Consider the following 25,638-nt stretch of genomic DNA (forward strand, 5'->3'; position numbering starts at 1 on the left):
TTCGAAAAGTAAACATTAGTTTTTTTTCATAGCCTATTTCGCAGCAAAAGATGCGTCATGTCCTGCTCCACGCTTTGATATGCATGTGGGACACAAGCTGGAGACCCCTTTTCGAATATCTTCATCTTTTCTCCTGATGTTGCAAAGCAACACTTGTCATAAAAGGTCTGAAGAGCTAATTTTATCTTCCACAGGGTCAAGACAGTCAGGCTGTTTGATTATGCACTGCCAGAGAAAACAAAAGTAAAAATGCACTATTCAAACTGTTAAATAAAATTTGAAGTCAAAAGGTATTCGTCCTACAGTGTTTTTGTACTTTACCACGGATGTGAATGTGTATAATAGACTTAATTATAAGCAAACGAAAGGAAGAAACGTTTATAATTCCCTGCAAAAATGAGTTACATGAGTGAAGATTTGAGAAAAGAAACTAGATGTCCAGTGGGATAAAATGTACTAACGTTAGGTGTAATGTTACAATTCACGGAAATTGGAAAATCAGGTGACCAGATCGCAAAACAGAATTAAAAAGCTGGCAAATCTCTCTCGTTCGGGACTGCAACGTTACATATGCAAATTTATTTCCTTTTTAAAAAAAAGCTTTATACTTTACTCATGTGGTTATATATATATATAAAACCGCATTTACATACAAAACACTGGGTTAATAATGAAATTAGTTTTACGTAGAAAATAGTATTTATGTTAAGAGATTAAAATAGAAAGTGCACAACTGTTCTCAAGAGGAAGCTACTTTTTTCCTCTCACGTGCAATCTAGCATTCTTATTGGGGATAAAATAACAAAATTATATTTTTTAAGTAGAAAATAGTGTTTATGTAAAGAGATAAAAAAAGCAAAGTAAATTATATATATCATCATTCATCAAGTCGCAATGTTTTACTGTAAACATCATCAATTGTAAATTTAGGGGACATCGCCCAACCCTAGTATACAGGTTTGAAACAACTTGAGGGTGAGTAAATACACTGACAGAATTAACATTTTTGGGTAAACTGTCCCTTTAAGCAGTCATTCTGAACCAGTAATCACTTTTCTGACAATTCTGAAATTATTTTTTATTTACTTAAATTATTTTGACTATGTGTCCCATTTTTTATCTAAATATGTTTTTTAAAATGTCAAACTTTATATGAAATAATGATTTATTATGTATGATTAATATAGCCTAGCAAAAGTATAAATTAACATTAATTAGGCTATAATCTAATAATTAACCTGTCTAAAAAAAGTATTCTGTCTGGCAAGCTTATAATGTATGCATTATATTAATATATTATCCATAAAAAAAACAATAGGCCTACCTTTAGAAGCAAGAATGTGTTCTTTTAGCGCATGCTGCTTTAAGTCAGACACTCTCGCTGCATTTACACTGCAGTTCTTGATGCACAATTCCGATTTGGCGACTATATCCGATATATTTGACGATCTGCTTACATTATCTTTTCAAAAGCGACCCGTATCCGATATTTGCATTTACACTGTACACTGGCAAAACAGCCCTAGACATTCTTAACCGGTGAAAGGAAGTAAAACAGCGCGATATGCGATGGACGCAGACAAAATGATTGTACAATGTTTTGCTGTCTGCACTGTTCCACACATCTTTAAAGGTCGGCAAAACATTTCTCTGGTAAGGCGGAGAAAAAGAGGAGACCCCTTGACAGGGCTGCCAGGTTTTCACAACAAAACCCGTCCAATTGCAACTCAAAACTGTGTTAAAGTAGCCCAATTCCGCATGAAAACCGCAGACTTGGCAACAATGGCTCTTGATCGCAGTTTGTGTTTACCTTAGTTGACGTCATTCGCCTCCTTCCTTTTTTCAATGACATACGACTCGCGTCCGAATCATATCGGATTTATTACCACATATGAGTGAGGCCTGAATCCGATCTGAGGATATCGGTATTCATGCATTTTTTTACTGCTTACACGTTCACATGTCAGATCCGATCTGTGCCACATGAGAGGAAAAAATCGGAATTGGGTCACTTGAACCATGCAGTGTAAATGGGGCCCAAGTGACCCAATTCCGATTTTTTTTCTCTTTTTCTCACACTTCATTCTTTTTTTCTCGAGATTTACAGCGCATGTTCTCGAGACTCCATCACTACGGCAACAAAGCCGCTAAACCTCAATCACATGCAAATGTGAACTAGGCCTACTTATTGAGAAATTGATTTCTTTATATTTGCTATCAGATTCTCCACACTTCAAAATCCTTATATGTTTATCAGACCTATGTAAAATACGGTACAGATACACAAGGATTTATTCCTGTGAAATACGGAAATCGTCTTGTACTTACAAGCAAAATGATGCGTCCCATATCAAACCAATACGTGATGTCTCATTTTGCTTGTAAATACGGGACAATTCTTTATTTGACGGGATGGGTGGCTACACTAGTCGCAGCAAGGGAAATGCTAATATTCAAGAATTTAGGCGATAGTTTAAGCTAGATTTTTCCATGGTTTGTGTTGGATAGGTATCGGATCATATTTTTATCTACGCTCCCTGATCTAGCATTCTGGGCCAGTATTGACACGATACAGATGCAGTGGAGCAAATCGGGACATCCCTATAAACCAGTACACAAAAGAGGCCCAGACAGTATATCATTTTGCGTATTAGCATTTGCATTCATGAAAGTTTTTTTTAGCTAATACTGCCCACAAACCAGTGTACAACAGAAGAGAAGTTTGCATTGGTTTGCATACGTGTTCCTCTTGTAGAGGGAGCAGGGAATGTATACATGCATTAAACATAAGCTTGTTTCAATGGTCGTTCCCTACAAAAAGGAGATAAAAGCTGTATTTACATGCCTAGAAAATTGACGTACAGACTCAAACACACGTAGTTAGGTACAGTTCCCATCAAGGAAGTGCAAACTGACTGCATACCACATGGATGTATGTTATCAGATGACATAATTATTCAGGTTAAATTTCTACCAAAAAACAACTGAGACATACCAGCAAGGCCAACTTGCTGCCCAAGCACACTGGCATAAAGGTGGGTAATATTGCGCGAGTAGCCGCCAAATGGCCTCAGTGGATCCAGGGTCAACGTTATAGGCACAGAAATGTTGATCAAACCAGGGTCCTCCAGCAGGGGCGGTGACTGGGTGCTGGATCGCGTCTGGCTACTGGTCACCGTGCTCTCTGGAGTAATGGACTCATTCAAGCTGTGCTTGAGGGTCTCGTTTTCTGAGATGCAAAAGTCTAGCTCGTTGAATCGTAGAAGGAAGGTGTTCCAATCCTGGGGGGGGAACGATACAGTCACAAAATTAAATTCAAAGTAAAGCTTATCGCAAGCATTTCCTGATATATATTTATGCAGTCTATGTCTGTATGTCTATTACAGTGTTGTTTTATTAAAGGGATGGTTCACCCAAAAATTTGATGTTTATCCCCAGGGCATCCAACATGTAGGTGTCTGTTTTTTCAGTAGAACAGAAATTACCATTTTTAACTCCAACCACTGTGTGTCAGTCATATAATGCATGTGAATGGGTAACAATTTTTGAAGAGCAAAAAAAAAACATGCTTAGACAACATACACAAAGAGCCCTGTGGCTCATGACAATACATTGATATCTTAAGACACAAAACAATCAGTTTGTGTGAGAAATCAAGAAGGTCAATATACACGCTTTGGCGTTATGTACGAGATTCACTTCTGGCGTAAACTACGCCAGATCGTGTATACCGGAAGTGATGTCTTTACACGTACACGACGCCAGAGCGTGTATATTAACTGGTACACAGCAACGGTTGGAGTTACAAATCTTCATTTGTGTTCTACTGAAGAAACAAAGACATCTACATGTTGGATGCACTGGGGGTAAGCAGAAAAACAAACAATTTTCATTTTTGTGTGAACTATCCCTTTAACTTAAAACTACTAAAATAAGTAAGTGATTGAAATAAAAATAAATTAACTGAAGTAAAATACAAATATATTATATATATATATATATATATATATATATATATATATATATATATATATATATATATATATATATATATATATATATATATATATATATATATATATATATATATATATATATATATATATATATATATATATATATATATATACACACACACACACACACACACAATTGATATAATACAATTTTTTATACAATTTCTAAAATAAAACAAAATTAAAACAAAATTAATGATATATAGAAATATTTTGTAAAACAAATAAGAAAACAGATAAATTACATTACTAAAACTACAACTAAAATAAAAACTAAAAATATAGAAATAAAGCCAATTCAAAATACATATATACTATTAATTAAATAGAATATAAATAATACTAAAATAAGAATGATCTACTACTCATTAACTATTATGTTGAAGTATTTTCACTGATTCATGGCTCACACATTTGTGGTAAACCAAGTTATGTTCTACCTCGGTCATTTCAGGTGATTTGATCTCCTTGATCTTAAAGAAGTATCCTATAGTGAGGAAAGCAATAGCCACAGCACTGACGCTGACCATAAAAATGACCAGCGGCGGACGGTTACTTATGTAGGTCTTCAGATTCTCCAGTGGATTCAACAACAACACCTGCAACAAGAAATAAGTCCCACAAGCTTAGGGCAACTTTCACCTGCATCAGCACTGGCATAATGAAGTCTAATTCATTTTAGCATCTGTTCAGACAGAGTAAGAACTGGTTTGTGTTCTCAATCCAACCTGCAAAGCACACATGTTTGCCATGTGCCAAACATGTGGCTCCAAGTCAATATTTGGGTTTGTTCATTTATTTGTTCTGTCTTCAATTGACAAAGAGTCTGTCTTCAATTCACAACTTGCTTTACAGTCATTTATACATGGCTAACACCAGTCAATCAGATTGTGATTTACATTTCAAAATGTAAAAAAGTCTTGCTTGTTTCACACACAATAATAATATCAAAGAGGTTAATGACTACAAAGTCAAATATTATTGCAGCTTAAGAATGATTAGAGGACTAAAGCTCTGTAGATTGAGCTGTGTGGAAAACAAACAGAGATACTGTCAATGGTTTTAGAAAAACTAGCAGAAACTCCACACCCACACACATACACTTACAAACAACTGCGGAATGAGCAGACAAAACTGATAAAGAGACAATACCTTGAGCTCTTTCGTGGAACTAAAAGCGTTCACAAATACTGAAGAACTGTTTTACAACTCATCAAATTAAATGCTGTAAATTGTGGTGGCTCAATGTCACCATTGTCAGGATTTAATTTGATTAAAATGCCTCCTTCTTTCCCCTTAAATTGTAGAAGCAAAACCCTTAGAAACTCATGCTGGTTTGTGCATACCGGTAATGTGGCGCATGTAACAATCCCTCAAGTTATCTTGAGGTGAAGCATATGTTCCCATCCTAGTATTTTGAATATAAAATATAAAAACTCACCAACATCCTATCACACTTCATTCTTTTTGTGACTTTCAGTTCAGTTAATGGTTGTTGAACATGCATTCTTCATCACGATCTCATCAAAATTTAATTTATTGAGTTACATATAATTATAAACTTTGATATACTACAGTTAAGCATTTTTAATCAAAATGTGTCAACAGCCAGCATTCTGATCAATAATGGCTTAAGTAAGAAATCACAGCTGATATTACTTCCAATTACTGTTGTCAAAAGTAGTGTAGTAGAAGTAGTAGTATAAATCAGCACTGAAATGTTTAAAAAACGTGCTGTTTCTACTTTCTAGCGCTCAAGCGGAACCATAAACACCTCTAACTAACTGCCATTGTGCTCACACACTCATCAAACATGTCTGTGATGGGCTACAATGATCAGCGCTTCAAAAACATGTTGAATCTCATTATATTCCTTTCTTGATCTGTTGTTCACTCTCTCTTGACTTGACATTTGAAGGGCGCGCTTGCACATGTATGTGTACGTGCGCGCGGTTTACGCTTATATCAAGCGATCATACGAGCTATGTAATACAAAAATAATAGTCCAATCAATCGCGGGTGGATGAGAAATAAATCATTGTTTGTTTGATAAAGACGTACTTGAATCATTCCGGTTGCCGCTTTCAAAACAATCCCTCCCTCATGTGAACTGAACTGACAGGAGCTGAAGCTCATTAAATATCCAAATCTTATCCAATCCTAGCCGTGGGGGTTAACTTCCAAGTCTCCAGTGTGGCACGCCCATCAAAACCCAGCGTTCAGAAGACCAGTGTAGAAAATAGCCTATTACTTATTAGTTATGATGTTATTGAATGTAAAAACCACATGTCATTAGTTGACCCCAGACAACAGTATATCATTTTTTTAAAAGCCAGTTCAGGACACGTTTAATACTTTATAGTGACACTTTGATTCTGCAATCACATTACAGTATTTTTCACAAATAAAGTAATTGTTTAAAAATGTATGAATAAAAAGGAAGTAAACACTGTAGGTTAAAAGGGACTCGGGCGGTAACCTGGTCAGTTTGTGCGCACTGTTAATCATATTTTTTTCAAATACAGACAAGGTAGCACTAATTTTACACATAGAACTGTGTAAAACATTAATATGACATAGTGCTCAACTGAAAATAGCACCGCATATTTTAAAATCAAGGATTTAAAGTTTCTTGCATCTCCAGTGAAGCTGAACTCTCTTGTATGCATTTACTTTGTTCTCAGCGACCGTCACACACAGTTAATGCACACTTCAGAAGATCTCATAGCTGGATTTGATTAAATCTGAAAGGATTGTGAAGTTAAATGTTTATTAGATATTCAGAGACTTGTTTTAACGATAAGGATGTGTATTAGCTGAATGCTGACATAAAATAAGAAAGTATTATAGCCTGTTGTTTGCCTTTCCGTTGCTAATAATACAAAAGCAAACGCTATACTTTTTTGCAAACAGTTTACTTACTTTGTTAAACAGGTCTATTTAATTAGATATGACTGTTTAAAAGGGGCCATAAACTAATGAAGATAGAAAAAGTGTGATCAGGCGCTGCTGTTCTCAGGCACTGGCGTTTTCAGCTCCATACGTCAAAATAAAAGTCTGGCCCGCTGTCAAAGTGCAGCTTCTAACACATCGGCCATTCAGAAAAACTAAAATGCCAAATATCTGCCAATATATCAGTCGACCACTAGTCTAAAGTACCATGAAGATTAGGCAAATTAGTCCGGTGACGTAGGACTGCGTGTGACTTAACAATTCCTGCTGGATTTCGTTCTTCGCATATAAGCTTAATAAAGTCTGAACCTAGTCATCAGTCATATTTTTTAAACTGCATTTTTGATTCAAATAGCAAACAACTCCTACTGCACGCACTTCAGATGTTTAAAAATGGTGGTTGCGATAAAATGCTGTGTGGAGTCAACCAATCAAAATGCAGCGCAAACTCAACCAATCAGTATGTTCAGCGCCCAAGTCCCACCACTCTAAATTTTCTGAAATTTGAAACAATACTCCTGCTCAAGCAGGGACTTTCTGAGAAGGACATTTTTACCCGTAACTTCATTTAGACCCCAGTACCACCCCAAAAGGACATTGAGATACAGCGAATGTTTAATCTGTCAACGAGCTCCGCTTCACGCTGCTCTAGTTGGTTGTAGCGCTATCCTATTGTATGCAGAAGGGAGTTTGAAAGACAGCCGTTTATCCCGCCCCTCGGATTGAGCCCTGTCTATGGTGAGTTTCCAGACCAAACATCTTGATGTGGGTTTGGCTTGTCAGGCTAGGACATTGGACCTCTAGGGCTAGAGTTGAGGAACCCCTACATCAAATGTTAACATTCTGTCAATTTTCACTGACCAAGACGGACATCACTGGATTACAGTATGCTACTTATCAGACATTCCACGACCCAACAAAAGTCAATTGAACAGGTTCAATCAGTAAAAACAAGTGGCAAAAGTCAGTGCAGTGTGAATTGGCCTATAGAATGCAACAGTTTCATCTGCTTTTTCAGCGGTTGGTTATTTTTCCCATAGAGATTTTTATTTAAAGTCTTAATTTAATAGTTATGAACCAAACAAACCCTCTTCAATGTGAAATCACAACATCAGAAACTTACTTGAAGCAAAGAAGCATTTGCAAATCTGACAAAAACACAAAGGTTCAATATTGTGTACTTAACTGCTTTCAGGAAGGAAATAACTAATCTAATGAAGCAATGCAAAATAATCAAATTGATGGCGAATTATAGTGATTTAAAGATACAGAAACAATATATTTTATGTGCATTGCAAAATATGCATACAAATATTAGGAACATGGGGAAGCTGACTACATTCACAATTAGGGCTGAAACGATTCCTCGAGTAACTCGAATTCAAAAAATCATCGAGGCAAAATCATCTCCCTCAAAGCTTCATGTAGTCCATTTAACTAAGCAAGGTCATGTTGCAGAAATACTTTTTTGTGAGAGAACTAGCGCATAACCTACTGCGTGGATTGTGGTTATATTCCCGGGTCCAATGGGTAAAGTAATAAAAAGTAACAGTCTCAAAATTGCAGCTCAATGGGAGATAAATCTGTGTTCATTTTAATGTTAATGACGCAGAACTCATTTCACGGTAAAACGCAATGCTATATGGTAGTAAAATATTATTTTTCTTCTATATGCTTGTCACAATTCTCTGATTGGTGGTGATGTTATAGCAGAATCATGGGTAATGTAGGTTTTCACTAGTGATTTTGCTGTTGAACATGATTATTTAAAAAACAGGTTGAAATAATTCAGGCTGATGTCTTCAAAAGAAGCATTTATTGATTTACTCCTTAGCTGAGTTGATTATTTTTAGTGAATCAAAAACACAAGCAGTTACCTGCAATTAATCGAGGACTTGCTGAACTGTAACATACGGAACAATATAGGGCTGGGTGATATGACTCAAAAAAAAAAAAAATCCCAGATTTTTTCACCAAAAATTCGATTTACGATTTAAAATGAATTTTTTCCCCCTACTTAAAATCAATGCAGATGACAAAGAAATTGTTCAAAACAAGTTTTAACTTTATTTTGTTTAGGTAAAATTAAATATCTGCGGCTTGGTAGAGTGTGAATAACCCCCGACTATTCTACAGTATAAATGGGCACCATATCTTTTGCAATATACAGTATACATATCAAAGGTTTATGAATTGATATGCAAATAACTTTTATTAACAACAGTAATGTGCAAAAAAAAGTATAGGGAAAATTTAAATGTTATGCTCTTATTAAATATAGATTAGCATTGTTTTTCAATAGTCTCACACTGAACTGACCGACAGCTTCAGTGATTATTAAAGGAGCTCTTTACTTGTTTTCTGTGTAATTTAGTCACAATTTGAAGAAAAGTTTAGTTTTTCCTGAGACTTTGTGACTTCGTACTTTTCTCCATACATTAGGGGGTGGAAATCGCTAATAAATCAATAAGTGCTCTTCTGCTGGTTATAGTGGTGGGCATTTAATATCTTTTTTTAAATAAAAATGCTACAAAATGGATTGCACATTTTAAAAAAATAAACTAAAAAAAACATTCCACTATTTCTTTCACAAGACCCCTTTAAACTTTTAGTTTTACAAACCATCACATTAAAAAAGTGCTTGCATTTTTGGAAAGTGCTTGAATTTCAATCTCAAAAGGTTGTAGGAATCCTGAGATAAATAATGACAACAACAACAACAACATTAAATCCGAGTGGTTTTACTACAGTAAATCATGGTGAATGTTGGTGATTTGTGACTGAAACCCCTGACCTTCGCTCAGCTCTGTTTGATCTGATATCTGTGGTTTATAACAGAATTCCGCGCCGACCGCTTCCACTAGATCACAGTAGCGATGGTATTAATTCTGTGGTGAATTTAAACGGTCTCTCACTGGATCACCAGCGCTGTGTATCGTGTCTGTCACGAGATTGGCCCGTGTGTGAGCTCGCGCTGCGTTAGTGTCAGCGCAGCTTTAAATGAGTAGCACCTAGCGTGGTTCCGTTCAGACAAACACACTTTGCAGCAGGGTATTGTTAATTGTTCTGTGAAAAACTGAACCAATTACGAATGACACTGTATGTTGTTAGACACTATCCTTGTTGTTTGTTTATCTCTGTGGCAAACGCGCGCGGGGAGTGTTGAGCCATTATGGGAGCCCAGAGGGGAGCGTCGGCGGATTTTAAAGAGAAAACCGATTTTCATTCACAAAAATCGTTGTAAACTTAAAACTCGAATTAATCCATAAAATCGATTTATCGCCCAGCCCTAGCACAATATGTAATTTTTCACCGCTAGAGCTTGCTTATACAAAACAAAGACGTAGCTTGATGATTTAGCTGAATCATGGGAGCTGTTGTCTTATTAGCGTCACTGTATGAAGCAGGGTGTGGCTAAATGCCGTTGCAGTGGAATGACACTGCTGGAGCGATTTCTAACATTTATATGTCAAAGTCACAGCTTCTTCTTCCGGTCATGCGTATGTGGGGTAACGCAGAGCTGTTTTTAGGCATGTGCCGATATCAATTTTTCATGTTGCGATTAATTGATGAAGTTTTATCACGATATACGATATTATCACGATATTGAAATAAGTTGCAAAAAAAAAGTGTTGCCATAGCATAACAGCTTTAAGAACTATTTTTGTAAGAACAAAAATAACTAAATATTTAAATACAATAATGCACCAAAAATATATACAGCTCTGGAAAAAAAATTAAGAGACCCCTCATTGAGAAATCAATGCTAAGTGGTCTCTTGATATTTTTCAGAGCTGTAAAAGTACAATTTTCAAACAGATTAAATTGCAAAAAAATTAGGCTATAAAGAACAACAGGTAGGCTTACAAATTACAATAAGGTCTCATTAGTGTATGCATTAACTAAGATTGAGCAATAGCTACATTTGGTACAGAAAGTATAATGTTTTTGTTAATGTTAGTTAAGAAATACTGATCATTGTTAGTTTTATCTTAGGTCCATTAAAAAAGTTATTTTGATTTTAATGTTATTAAAAAGTAACTAAGAAATTAACATAGAATGATTCATTCTTTATAAGTATTTTTCATTGTCAGTTTGGTAATAATGAATTAACATGTTAACTAATGAAGTCGTATGTCTCAAAGTTATACTGAACAATAACAAATAATTAGAACAGTTCTAATTATTAGGGTATGTTGTAGTCCAGATTAAAACATAAAAATGTTTAAATTTGAAAATAAAAAAGCCTATTAAGTCTTTAAGTATTAAGTATTTGGTGCTGTGATGAACAACATTGAGATTACAAAAACGAATGGCTGTTTTAAAAACTACACGCGTTTTTTTTTTTGTTTGTTTGCTGGTTTCCGGGGTAACTGCTCTATCTGCAGTTCATCAGCGCCCTCTGCTGTCACTGAGCGGCACTTCAGCAGCGTGTCTGGTTCAGTCATGTGCAAACGCACGTTGGGCTTGTTTATATCTGAGCGCGTGTCCCTTTGACTCAGAATACAGCGGTGTTGAGCAAAGTATTCTTGAGTGCATTATAAAAAAATTATAAATTGTTAATAAATTATTATTTACGATATTTTAAAGTGCCCACGATAACAATATTGTGCATATTCATTATCGTGATAAATCGCATTATCGAAAATCGGCACATGTCTAGCTGTTTTATTAGAATACATTATTTGAGTGTGTTGAAAGATATGTTATAATGCTACTCTAAATTTGCTCGGTGGCTACTATGAGACGCTTGTTGCACACTGCAGTAAACTATAGATTTTATATTAGGTATGGTAAAACATGATATTCGCATTACATCAAGAAATTAGTTTAAATAATTAAGACTAAATGTGTTGAGCTTTATAACAATGATTTGTTTTCTGTTGATGAGGGTACCAAAAAGTTGCTCATATGTCTAATAAAGCACAATACGGCATTTCAGAATGTTTCTAAACAATCCCGGTGGCAGAACGCGAGCGGCTTCTACTGACAAACTGATGAGATCAGCCGGCTACTGTAAACAGTTCCACAGTTAAGATCATTATTGTTGATTAAAGTAGAAACTATGAAAAAAAACCTGTTGTGTTTGGGGTTGCACCGTCAGATATTCAGCAAAAGTTGTAGGACTGTATCGATTTCCTTCAGAAAAAAGTAAATATATCCAGCAAAACCTGTGGGTGAGGAGGCTAAAGCGAGTGGACGTCGTCAAAAGTGGTGCTACAGAGAAGTATTCTCAAAATGGTCCATCTACAAAATCATAGCAGAGCATAATTATCTTCAGCTGGGGAAATTCGAGACTAATATTAGTAAACTTTAGATCTCTTTTAAAGATATCTATCTCATTCCCAGTCACTGCCTGAAGTAAAAGTTGGAAGAGACCGGACTTCTAGTGTCATGTAGGCTACTGATCGAATGTCAATGGAAGAAAAAGGAAAAGCAAAACATAGCTGTAGGCTGATGGATGATTGATGCGTGGACCACACTGGCTTCATCATCACCGCGAGTTTAGTTTGAGTGAAGGCCTAACGTTAGCGGAGTAGCGCTAGTCTACAGCACGCTATCCTTTTGACCATCAGAAGCTCACGTCTGTGCCATATCTGACCGAGCAACAGAAAACCATCATAGCCTTTTTAGTTAGATAACAGGGAAATAGACTATCTACGACAGCCTAACATATTGTAAGTCAAACAGCAACAGTCACTAAAATAACTACTCAAGGGTAGGCTGAGGCTCATTTAAAAATTATGGTAGTGGACTAGCGCTACATCTACTGGAGCATGGTTAGGCATTTCATGTATTGCTATCTCCTAGGGCTGCACGTTTTCAAGTTTTTCATTAACCGTTAACCGAGGCCCTTAGCGGTTAATACTCGGTTAACCATAGTGAGCGTCAGGGTTATTTTTAGCTTATTAATTTGACGACCGCCATCTCCGTAGTGAACGCGCCTATAGAGAGAAATGCACATCATGGATTACATAATCAGAGAGTAGCCTATTTCTTTTCGTTTTAAATTGTTAAAAGACATTTCAAGTTTCTTAAGATCTATTTCATGTCTGCGAGGCGTACGCTGAGTTTCGTTAAATTAGGATGAGATGCGCTCCAGTTCATGAGTAATGCGAGTGGCCGCGAGGGCGCCTGCATGATTAGAGCATGTAACGTTAGTAAAATATGCAGCCGAGAATGATTCACACAGCGTTTGACTCGCGCGGCGGAGCCTCTCCCGGCAGAGAGTTCAAGCATCTGTGGACTCGTTCCTTCAGCTCTGGCCATCTTGCTTTCAGTCCGTGATTAGCTTTTTTGTTTTCTTCATTACAGTTAAAGTAACCTCTGCTTTTCTCTAGTCATTCACAAGTTTCTCACTTCAAACTTTCTTTCTTCTGCTCCGTTATGCACAGCGCGCACGGCTCCCGCTCTGCTTCTGCCCTAATGCGACTTATAGTCCAGTGCGACGTATGTTATTTTCCTCTTCATGACGCATATTTTGACTGATGCGAATTATACTCCGGAGCAACTTATAGCCTTAAAAATGCGGTAAGCACTGCATTGCAATAATTGCATTTTGCCCCGTCACTGTCATTTGTCATCACTGCCCGCTTCATTGCCCGCTTAGAAAGCTGGTCATGACTTCTTCTTGTGGATATTACAAATATCTGGGAGCGCTCTGGCGGTCTCTAGGGGTGCAAACATATATTACAAACATAGTGCTCTTAGTGCATCAAGGCACGTCATTGACGCCACTTAACCGAGCAAAATGTTTCACTCGGTTACGCAATTTTTAACGGTTAATCGGTCAATCGGTTAACCATGGACACCCCTACTATCTCCTGAATTAGTTAATCAGTCCCTCAATTATCATGTTAACTATCTGAATCCCAAGCAATTTACTAGCGTTGCCATAGGAACACTTCGGCTTTTGCTACCCGGAAGAACGTTTATTACTGTTGTGACATCATGGTGAATTGTCGTATATGTTAAAAGCCCACTTAAGTGCCTTGAACCGCACCGCATTATTCAATGTGTTGACGTAATTTCCCCTGAAACGGCTTCAGCTGTTAGCAGCTCCTCCCCTTTTTTGAAACAGCCAATAGTGTTTCATTAATATACAGTTTGACTAGAGCGCAAGAGCGGACCTTTCTGTTTGGTAAAGCCAGTTTCCTTTAACACTGTTTACCATCATAATCTCCTACATATTGCTTTGAAATGCAGCATTCTTTGCAGAATTCAAATGGGTTGATATGTTTGTTGTCTGCTGTGACAGTGCTGTGCTGTGCTGTGCTCTCGTGTCTGTAGTCTAAATTTAGACCAGAGCCGTTGGGGTGTGTGCGCTGCTACGGTGTGTGAAACTAATGTGAAAACAGTCTTCATTCGCCTCAAATGAAAGCATATTTACACTGAATCGTTTCCTATCACATATATAGTGTGCTATGTTCCTTTCACCATGTAGAAATTAGTAGATGTGTGTTAACAACTGACCAAATTCAGCTGCCGCTTCAGTAGTGTAGGGGCGGGCTTTAGATTCTAGAGCGCATTTTGATTGGACAGAAGATTTGACGAGAAAGTGAAGTCTGCGATGATGTCACCAAAATCTGAGATTCGATTTAACGGAAATGAGAGACTGTAAATTTTGAATGCGCATATCTCCTAAATGCAAATTGTGTCATAGTTTTGGAACATACCAGCTTATTCATAACTTTAAGGCTAACACAGTCATACTAAAAGCTAAAAAAAACCTTCTATTTTTATATCAGTGGACCTTTAAAGCAGCTTTGGTGTTTCCATGGTTTCCAGAAATCGAGGGGAACGTGAGTATGATGTCATTGATAGGCGACACACGGACAGGTCCGTGTCCTGGTTAAAATTCAACAAAATACATAAATAACACTGTTCTAGTGGTTTTTGGATATTTTAATTCAAAAATCTTACATATTGTGCCTTTAATAACCATCATGTCTTGCTGGCTCACACTGAATACAAATAATGATGTAGTGCGTGTCATTCAAAACATTAAATATAGACATTTTGATTGTTGTTTCTGTCATTACGAATACCCACTCTGCCTTTCCAGACAGCTTTTGGGGATCTACGTTACCTGACGTGTTATAATCCCTTGTCTTGTATCATATTGGCTCTTATTAGACTGCTGTTGGTGATGGCCTGAATTGTTCCACCTCCATAGTAGGTAGTCTGACAGCACATATCGAGCTGTCAAATCTAAACGACGGCTGTGTGTCAAATCCCAGTGATCTACCAATCGAGGCAGTATTTCTGGGGCATCATTAAAGGGCTTGTGACACATATAAATGACTAACAGGCAGGCAACTCACTAGATTTTGATACACAGCCGACGTCTAGTTGCTTGGTTTAGCTACGAGCTCCGATCTGAACTGCACGTATCTTTACCATTCTCACCAAAACAGATCATCCTGGAAACATGCAACTGGAGCAGCTATTGCGGATGGTTATGCAACCATTTCCAACCACACAAACACAACATGTTAAGATATTAACGTAAAACAAGCTGGAAATCCCAAACTCACCATTTTGCCTCCGCGAGTGCGCAGGACAGCTGCAGGCGGCTAACGCTAACGTTAACAAACTCGAGCCTAACGGGCCTGTGCGACAAACGCACAGCTGACAGCGATATAGGAGTATACAACACCCCTTCCCATTATTTGCAGGTGCACAATATTCTCAAAACGGGGTTTTACTTGGCCTTTGCGTCTATAACGAGCTGCTGGTTGACGGAAACTGACTGGAGATGTCTTCTGTGTTTAGGAACCAGCACAACCAATCGCGTTACTTTTACTTCTCTACGCACGCACCGATCACGCGTGGCGGGGCTTAACACAGAGCAAAGCCTCTCATTGGCCTATGTAAACAAACGGAGGCTGTAATTGGACGGTCCTCCTGTCAATCACGCTGAACGCTGACTGGTGTTGAAATCTGGCGGGCCGTAAAAAAAAGTCATGAAGATTATTCTCAAGATGTAAAGATACTCAGAAGAGCATACGTGTTTGTGTTTGTGTGTGTGTTGATTGGCTTCCTAGCCATCTGGTGAGAAGGTCAAGTATTTCGTTTTTGAGATGCTTAGCGTATTTTTGTTATTGCTTCTTTTTAATAACGTTGTTGTCGATTGTGTTCTCAAACTCAGTCTAGGAGAATCATGGTGATCTTGAGAGAAGGGATCTGTCCTGGAATAAATGAGGACTTCATTAAGTCTTTACAATCAGAGGACATCAGAACAGGTGTTTACTTTGAGCATCACACTCATACATACTCATACGTTAGTTTGAATTATATCCCGTACTGCACTAACAAGAAAGACTAGTAGTACAATCGCTTTTCATGGGTTAAAGGGATAGTTCTGTCATCCTTTACACCCTCAAGTTGTTTCAAACCTGTATGAATTTCTTTCTTCAGCTGAACACAAGGGACGATTTTTTTGAAGAATGTCAGTAAACAAGTCGTTAACTGGAGCCGACTTCCATAGTAGGAAAAAAAAATACTATGGAAGTCAATGGCTCCAGTTAGTTTGGTTACTGACATTCTTCAAAATATCTTTCCTTGTGTTCAGCTGAAGAAAGACATTTTAATTACAGGATTAAAATTACAGTTTGAAATGACTTGAGGGTGAGTAAAAAATTTTCAATTTAAAGTGAGCTATCCCTTTAAACCAACTAAGTAACCACAAAAATAAATATTTTTATAATGTCAGGATTATTTGCTTTATTTTTATTTATTTAACAGGGACAATGCATACAGACATAGCTAATACAAGTACTGCAAATGATGCGTAGTATATAGAGTTTATAGCTAGTGCTAATTCTCAACTCCTGTCCCTGGTTGGGCTTTTCTAAATACTTTCTAAAACATATACGTATGTTATACATATATATACAAGTATAAAATAGAGAGAGAGAAAGAAAAATAATATTTAAAAATGGTAACAGTTTTGGTTTGCCTTCAGGCATAACTTAAGCCTAGATGTGAATTTTCTGAAGTTGGATATAGTCTTAATGTCCAGTGGTAATGAATTCCATAGCTTACAGCTCTTGACAGAAAATGCTGTCTGAGAAGCTTGTCCTGCAGTATGGCATTATGCAGTTATAATTTGAAGTACTTCTAGTAACTCTTTTAGTGTTCTGTATTTTAATAAATTTGCTAAGTGGCTCAGGTGCTAAATTTGTGATTTGGCTGGGCTCATCTTTGTGTCGGAATATAAATGTGCACATTGCATACTAGTAACCAGAGGTGGAAAGAGTAACAAAATATTCTACTCAAGTAAAAGTACTGTTACTTCAATGAAATTTTACTTAAGTACAAGTAAAATTACTGGTCTAAAAATTTACTCAAGTAAAAGTAAAAAGTAGCTCATTTAAAATATACTCAGAGTAAAAGTTACTTAGTTATTTTTTTAACAGTGGGTGTGGGGGACTCTCCCCTGTAGGGTTGTGATAGAATGAGATTTTCACGATATGACAACTATCTCAGAAAACATCAATTAAACATTTACTGGACCTATTATTAAATGATGGTTATTATCACTTGTTAAAATGATGTTAAATGAATGAAGAAGATTGGTCTTTTTTTTATTTGGTTGAACAAATGCTTTATTATAACAAACTTAAAACCATTTGTTTATTTTGTTTATCAAAATTTCAATAAAACTAAATTCAATAAATTACTATGAATTAGATTAACAACTTATTTTTATCATTAATTTGTATAAATGTTTAAGAATAATAAAGTCCATATGTAGTAGACGGAGCAGCTCATTCACAGAGAGAGAACAAGCAGATCATATATTCATATAGCAATGTTTTGTGCTTTAATGTTCACAGACCATGTCGCGATTTGATTTATTTCTAAGGCCTGCAGCTCTACATTCGAGTTTTTCGTTCATCCACCAGTTTGCGTGTATTACGCCAAATCTACGTTATAATGTAAAGTTAATGTTCATGACTGTATTCCGGGATTCCCTCACAGAAGTCACAGAAATCAATCGGCCTAAGTTATAAACATACCTTTATTTGCACAGAGGGATGTGTGCCCGAACATGTTCTATGTGTTTCTTGATTTGCATCCACATTTTGTGCAAATTTGATATCCTCCAGGACAACACCACATTATTTTTTTCTATATCCAAAGTATTTCCATACTAGCCAGGAGTTCACGACGGCGTTTTGCTTTCACCTGGGTCTGCGTCACTGACGTCTGTCTTGTTCGTCTCCATCTGATATTTGCGCGCATGTTCTCCCCCGCCGCCCACGTCCCGCGCCCTCTATTCAATATTAGTCATACTCGTTTTTTTTCCTCCCCTCTTTGCATTAATGATTTATTTTTACTCAGTAACGGATGTGGTTTAAAATGTAGCGAAGTACAATACTTTAATCAAAATGTACTTAAGTAAAAGTAAAATTACAGATTTTTAAAAGTTACAAGTACACAGAAAAACTACTCAATTACAGTAACGCGAGTAAATGTAATTCGTTACTTTCCACCTCTGCTAGTAACGTTACAAACCTGTAGCTATTTACTATTCCCAAATTCTTATTTTTCCTTATGAAACACAAAATATTATTTTTCTTGTCATGGCAGTCTACACATCTAAACTAAAATTCTAACTAAAATTAAAATAAAAATGGAAGAAAAAAATCATAACTATAATAGTATCTAAATGATACTAAAATAACACTGCTTAGTATGGAAAAGAGCTGCATAAAGATTCTGTGCAATTCCGCATTCAAAAAATTGCATATGAGTTTGAAACAACAATAATAAGAGGACAATTCATTGAACTATTGTTGCTGCTTAATCACTACATTTGTCTCTATGGGCATTAATACAGTTTACTGTATCTTTCTTTGGTCTTGAAATAATAATAATAATACATCAATGTTTATTCTTTCAGTTGAGGACTTTGTCTTGTGTAACCCAGAAGAACTTGCACAAAAATGTTCATTGTCTTACAAGGTATGTGAAATGACTTGTAATGTAACGCCTAACTCCAATTCAGGCCTAACCTTTATTTACCACAATCCATCACAAAGACAGTGAAACTAAGCAAAGGGAACTAACTAAATCCTGTACATGCTGTCTTTCAGGCTCTAGTAGCTGTTCGGCGTGTGCTCTTGGCTCAGTACACTGCTTTTCCTGTCTCTGGAGCTGATCTCTATGAAGAGCTCTTGAGCTCCACAGCTATTCTGTCTACTGGCAGTCCCAGGTCCATTATATTATGTTATATTATATTATATTATATTATATTATATTATATTATATTATATTATATTATATTATAAAGAATAAAGTATACCCGTTGAATAGCTTGAGGGGGTGAGTGAATCATGGGGTAATTTTAATTTTAAAGTTAATTACTCCTCTAAGTAGTGCAGCCATTTTGTAGAAGAATAGGATGCAGGAGCAGAAAGTTCAATACTCTTAAAGGAACACTCCAGTTTTTTTGAAAATATGCTCATCATAGACTCCCATAGAGTTGAACAGTTGAGTTTTACCGTTTTCGAATCCGGTAGAACTTTTAGCATAGCTTAGCATAGATCATTAAATCTGATTAGACTGTTGGCATCTTGCTGAAATGACCAAATAGTTTCAATATTTTTCCTATTTAAAACTTGACTATTCTGTAGTTACATCATGTACTAAGACAGTCAGAATTGATTTTCTAGACCGGTATGGCTAGGAACTATACTCTCACTCCTTCGTAATAAACAAGGAATTTTGCTGCCGTACCATAGGTGCAGCGGCGCAGTGATATTACGCAGTGCCTGAAAATAGTCTCCAGTTAGGTAACTTCCAACCTGACCTGCACTAAGGCTGAATCCAAAATCCCCCGCTATACCCTCAAATAGGGCATTAATATAGGGGACAGCCATTTGTGTCCCAAACCATAGTGGATATTATTGAGCGCACTCAATAAATCCCACATTGCACTGCAATAGTGAGTGTACAGCCTTTATTTACCACACAGTACACACAGAGGCTGTCTGAATTCGCTCAGTTGTTTTCATTCAATCCTTCATGTGAACCGTATTAGTGGCTAACAGGGAATATGAATGAGGGTTTAGGGATCGGTTTCAGATTTTGCTTAAATTATTTTAGTTGCAGAGTTGCCATGATTAAATAAAGGCTTTTAATATTTTTCAAAAAGCCAGAGTGCCTTGGCTTAATATCTTTTATGAGCATGTTCAAATTTAGTCTAGAACTACTAATAACCTAGCCTGACAAGCCAGACCCACATCAAGATGTTTGTTCTGGAAACTCACCATAGACAGGGCTCAATCCGAGGGGCGGGATAAACGGCTGTCTTTCAGACTCCCTCTGCACGCGATAGGATAGCGCTACACCAACCAGAGCGACGTGGAGTGGAGCTCGTTGACAGATTAAACTTTCGCCGTATCCGTTCGGCAAAACTCAGAACACATCTTCCCTTTTTAAGAATGACTTCAGTGCCGTTCTTTGTTCTTTTCTCAAAGAAAAGCTTAACTCCAAGTCTTCCAGAGTCGCGGTCAAAGCTGATTCAAAAGACCGCCGACGTTCGCCAGTTTCTGTGTTTACTAGAAGCAGGCAAGCGCAACTCTGCTGTCATCATGTTAAGCCCTGCCCACCGACTCTATACGCGATGTGATTGGCCCGACCAGAGTTTGGTTTTTACAGCTCAGAAGTGTATTGAGAGTTGCTACAAGACACTCGCGGCAGATTAGACTTGCTGCCGCTATGGTGCGTTTAGATTTCTAGGCTACTAAAAATCATCATGTGCACACAACACCTTATGGGTACAGGAGGAAAACAATGTATCTTGAGTTACTTTTTTTTGAAAAATTAATGTTTTTTCATGACAAAAAACATGGACATGTTTTTTTTTTTTTAAATGATAAAATGTCTTTTGGACCCCAACATTTTAAATGTTAGTGTATGTATTTTGTATTAAGTTTGTGTGCAAATCTGTGCTGTGTTCTCTTCAGTTTAGATAAGCTGTTGGATTCTGGACTGTACACAGGGGAAATAACTGAGCTGATAGGAAGCCCAGGGAGCGGGAAAACACAGGTGACCTTTTGTTCTGGAAACTCTTCTCAGTTGCTTGGTCCTGCTCTATAATGTCAAAGTCCACCTTGCATTTATTACCTACTAGGGTTGGGTGGGCAAACGAGTGGGTGTTCAATAATTGCTCTGTGTGTCTCTCAATCTCTTTGAAGGTGTGTTTTAGTGTTGCGGTTAATATGTCCCATCAACTGAAGCAGACGGTGTTTTACATTGACACAAAGGGTGGTGTGTGTGCTAACAGACTGCTTCAGATGGTACAAACAAAGACCCCTAATATGGAGGAGCAGGTGATCAAAGTCAAATTCATTAATAGTGCTTGCTATGGCAAGTATCACTATGTTGTATGTTCAATATTCCAGATCAAAAGCATCTGTCATAATGTTACATTTCCTCTTGTCCCTCTTTTTGTTAAAAAAGGGTTAGTGATGCACCTTCTTTGCCCATTTTCTGTTTTTCGGATGTGACGCGTGAGGACGCAGTGCCAAGATGGCAACGGCCAGCTTCTCTGTTTTACGCTTCAAAAACTGTTCTTTAGAATTCTAAACTTTATGGACACTAAATCCATATTTTTTACAGTCTATGCGCTGCTTGCTAGGTGTCGCTCAAGTGGCCTTGCTCAGCTCCCACAACACTCGGTCCTATCCCGATTCTTTTCCACCGGTTGTGAGGTCAAGAGATTCTTCGCTCAAACTTGGCATCGTCAAACTACGCCTTTGTTTTGAATAGACGAACTCTAGCAGACGGAAACGTTACATATTGCACCTTTAATGGGCCAAACTGTAGTCACATAAATGTTAACATGATTTTAGAGTGGAAAAAATTCACTTAATTTCTCACTAAATTTATATCCATTTTTTTCTTTCAAAAAACTGTACACTTTGTGTACAAAACTGGTACTGCAATCACTTTCAAATGACTGTAGAGCGGTGTATCCCCTCTCCCCCTCCCACTGACTCGAGGTTGCCAGATCAGCTGCAGGATCCAGCAGGAACGTTTGTAGCTGCAGCTGTGGTAACTAGAGCAGATCTGGCAACCCGGATGCCGAAACACTACTGACTTTGTGATTGGTAGATAGGTGGAGGGTGGAGCTTCAGGCCAAAACACAACATGTCAACATCAGTTGAGGGCTGCAACAACACCTTTTAAATGCCAATGTCCGTTGTCAGGGATTTAAGTATTTAAAATTAACATGTCTAATGACATATCAGGGCCATTTTATTATTCATTGAAATACATTTCTTACATACAGTTCCTTTAACACCGAAAGTGCTTTTAGAAAATTAAAGCTTTATATTTTGATTCTCCAATATTCTTGCATTTGACCAATTTACTCCTATTGTAAGTGCCTCACCGAAACTCAAGTTTTGAGTTAATTTGTTATATTTTTGTGGAAATTAACATTATGCCACAAATGTTGTGAAGCTTATTTTGTACTCCACTAGAATATTTTAAACGGTACCGTCTTGTATTGTAACTTGTGCTGTGCTACTTCAATATTTTTTTTTAATACATAGATGGAGGCACTTCAAAAAATCAAGGTGTTCAGAGTATTTGATGTCTTCTCTTTGCTCGCATGTCTTCAAAATCTAAGATCGAATGGCCTTCAGAAGGTAGGTGCTGTTCTGTGTGAAAATCTGCTAATAGAAGTGGTTGTTTGTAGTGGATCTCTTGGATATTCCCAGGCGTCTGTTGGAGGTGGTTCAGTCAAAGCGCTGATGGTGGATTCAGTCTCTGCTGTGCTCTCATCCATGCTCGGAGGGAAACAAAATGAGGGTATTTATTGCACAATACTTAATCACAATACTTTCTTGTCCATCAGATATCACAGTTCTGCTCCTTTGCATCAGGTATGTCACTGCTGATGCAAGTTGCTGGGGAGTTGAAGATGATCGCCAAAGACTTCAACATTGCTGTGCTGGTATATACCTTTCTATTTCCTGTTTCCTATCTGTTTTGTATACGCATGTTATAGATCTCATTGTGAATGATTCATCCATGTAAATATTTTTGTTAGGGATGCACCAATACCAGTTTCGGGCCAAATGCTTTCTTCTTTCAGATGAATACAATCTGAGTTATATTAAAAATATCCTAGCTCTTCCAAGCTTTATATTGGGAGTGGCTCTTGCTCATTTTTGAAATCCATAAAAGTGCGATAGAATGCTCAGTGCGTCACTGAAATTCTAGCATGCTCGCGCTTTAATTGGCTGCCGCTGAACCAGAGGATGTGCTCGATGCTTTTCATATGACAAGACAACTATTCAGTATTTTCAACCACATAATATTTATTTGAGGTTTCAGACATTTGAATAAAGTCCTGTACAATAAACATTTAGTTTTTAAATTTAGATCCCATATGATGCCTTTAGAAGCTGCAATAATCCTTTCAATTGTTTATTCATATCAGATACACAGAGTATGAAACAAAGATTACTCTGTTCTTCTCCCAGTTCACAGGCCATTTACATTTATGTATTTCAGGAAAAAGGGATGAATTTATAGCCTGACGTCATTATACTCCATTCTAGTCAGAATATGAGTCTGATACTGCTTCATTTGGCTGTAATTATGGGGCATGTTTCAACCGAACCAGGAAAGACCTCAAATGGATTGACCTACAACCAATCAGAGCAACGGAACGACGCATAACATTAGTTGTCAATTGTCAACAGAACTCGACTGCACTGTGTTGCCAAGTCTGCGGTTTTCCCAAGCGTTGTTTTCCATGTCCACGGGTTGACACGACCTAAATTAGGTGATATATAGACCCAGGAATGTGAATTTTAGCAGGCAACCTCTCCAAAATAACACACATTTTACCCCCAAACTCCTTTTTTTGAAAACCCCTCCGAAAAGCTATTAGTGTTGCAAAGTTGTTAAAACTTGGCAACCCTGTCTGCACACACACTGGAATAAACAATATTTTCCGGTGTCGTAAAAAGAAGAATTTAAGGATACAGAGAACTTACCAACACCATCATCATTTGAGAGAGAGAGAAAGTGAATGCATATACAAACAAGTTCTCTGTTTAGGATTAGAAAAAATTCAACCCAAGCGCCTTTGAGGATGTGGATGATTACATTACTGTTTATCATCTGTCCATCATCGTCTAAAGCCCGTTCTGAAAATTTAATTGGTCCAAAAAGTTTCTGTTCAGGCATAATTGCTCCTTTATGGATCAAATCCAAATGGCCCAAGCTCAAATGTGAGTTCGGCTGGCATCCTGGCTAATGAATTTAGGGTGCGTGGTGCAAATCCTGCAGGTCTTCTGGGTGCAAATTTATTGCGTGGCATATTAACATAATCATTATAAAGGCGTTTAAACGACAACTTATTCACTTCCATATGACAATTCATGCCAGGCATATTCTGCATCCCCCCGCCCCTGTATGCGCCCAGCCGATTAAATTGAGTTCTCTTTAACGTCTTAAGTGAATGTAAACAGTGTTTACATTCATGACATACATGTGTAACAGTATGTGATAGCAGCCTAGCAGCTACATCCAATCAATAACTAATCATACAATCCCCATCCCTTTTTGTGCTTTCTTTTTTGATAATCCGTTTGACTTTAAAAAGTTGCTACTTCCGTTTTGTCTTGACTTTAAAAATTGACCTTGTCACTAATAACAATAAGTCATGGAAATCTATCCCACAGTGATTTTTTTTTTTTTGTTCATGACCAATTATCAAAATGTCCTTTTGTAGTAGATGCTGATAGGGTAAAATCTTTTATTCAAGGTAACAAACCATGTGACCAAAGACGGAAACGGGCATTTGAAGGCTGGACTAGGCCAGTCGTGGAGCCATGTGCCACGCACACGTGTACTCCTGCAGAGACTGGAGAATGCAGAGACTTCGTCCTTACGAACCGCGACTCTTACCAAATCATCACGACAGGTGGCTTAAGGATAGTGTCTAGATCAGGGGTTTCAAACCCTGCTCCTTGAGGGCTACCATCCTGCAGAGTTTAGCTCCAACCCTAATCCAACACACCTGAACCAGCCTCAGGATGTTCAAGGTTTAGTGTGTTGGAACTGAACTGAACTCTGCAGGAAGGTAGCCCTCAAGGAGCAGGATTGGCTACCACTTGTCTAGGTTTTTAAGAATAACCCAATCAAATGTGAGTGAGTATGTAGCATCACCTGAATTTACTTTTCTTTTTCATCTTCAGGCTTGTCATCTGGTAGAGGAGTTTGATCTTTGTCACTGGTCTGAAGAGACGAGGACCTCCATTTCTGGCAAGAGGAAGCTAGAAAGCAGTAAACCTTGACAGAAGTTCCACTCAGTGTTTTCATGACCAATACGAATGGCTGTGCTTCTTTTGATTTCAAAGACAAAGAGGAGTATTTAATGTCAGTGTAAATATGTATATTATTTCTATGGACTTTGTCTTTGACAAGCGATGAGGAAAATTTGTGTTTTTGTATGTGTTTACTGAAGTCACAAAGGCCTTCCATCATTTTTTTATTAATCGTTTACATAATGTTGGCACCTTAATATTTTCTAAATGATGAATGGAGCAATGAGTAACTTAAAAGATGCGTTTTTCTCAGTACAGATGGTAAAAATGACCATTTTTCAATGGAAAAACTCACTTGCATTATGCTG

At 37.4% G+C, this 25,638-nt stretch overlaps 2 protein-coding genes across 3 annotated transcripts in view; one reads left to right on the plus strand and one right to left on the minus strand.

The window, feature by feature from the left end:
• Window positions 1-15,768, minus strand: part of tmem248 (transmembrane protein 248) — a 30,803-nt gene extending 15,035 nt beyond the window's left edge. The window contains exons 1-3 of the mRNA XM_067437773.1: window positions 15,506-15,768; window positions 4,457-4,615; window positions 2,996-3,281 (exon numbers count right to left, since the gene is read on the minus strand). Of these exons, the coding sequence (XP_067293874.1) occupies window positions 2,996-3,281; window positions 4,457-4,615; window positions 15,506-15,508 (448 nt within the window). The 5' untranslated portion in view covers window positions 15,509-15,768. The remainder of the gene's footprint in view (window positions 1-2,995; window positions 3,282-4,456; window positions 4,616-15,505) is intronic.
• A 120-nt stretch (window positions 15,769-15,888) lies between these two features.
• rad51d (RAD51 paralog D) lies at window positions 15,889-25,624 on the plus strand. 2 transcript variants are annotated; one of them, XM_067437776.1, is made up of 11 exons: window positions 15,889-16,022; window positions 16,120-16,213; window positions 18,880-18,941; window positions 19,073-19,191; window positions 20,948-21,029; window positions 21,179-21,313; window positions 22,541-22,636; window positions 22,709-22,799; window positions 22,874-22,944; window positions 24,769-24,927; window positions 25,202-25,624. In XM_067437776.1, the coding sequence occupies exons 2-11, from the start codon at window positions 16,132-16,134 to the stop codon at window positions 25,298-25,300; spliced, it is 996 nt and encodes a 331-aa protein (XP_067293877.1). In that variant the 5' UTR covers window positions 15,889-16,022; window positions 16,120-16,131; the 3' UTR covers window positions 25,301-25,624. The 2 variants fall into 2 exon arrangements, with proteins under 2 accessions (XP_067293877.1, XP_067293876.1); XM_067437775.1 differs by having other exon boundaries at window positions 22,541-22,799.
• The last annotated feature ends 14 nt before the right edge of the window (window positions 25,625-25,638 follow it).

The sequence above is a fragment of the Pseudorasbora parva genome, chromosome 3 (assembly GCF_024679245.1).
Source record: "Pseudorasbora parva isolate DD20220531a chromosome 3, ASM2467924v1, whole genome shotgun sequence".
Taxonomy (NCBI): Eukaryota; Metazoa; Chordata; class Actinopteri; order Cypriniformes; family Gobionidae; genus Pseudorasbora; species Pseudorasbora parva.

Coding starts and splice junctions, on each gene's coding strand:
- rad51d (XM_067437775.1), top strand. CDS start 16,132: ATGGTGATCTTGAGAGAAGGGATCTGTCCTGGAATAAATGAGGACTTC. Junction 19,192..20,947: donor CTGTCTACTGGCAGTCCCAG/GTCCATTATATT, acceptor TGTTCTCTTCAG/TTTAGATAAGCTGTTGGATT. Junction 24,928..25,201: donor TTACCAAATCATCACGACAG/GTGGCTTAAGGA, acceptor TTTCATCTTCAG/GCTTGTCATCTGGTAGAGGA.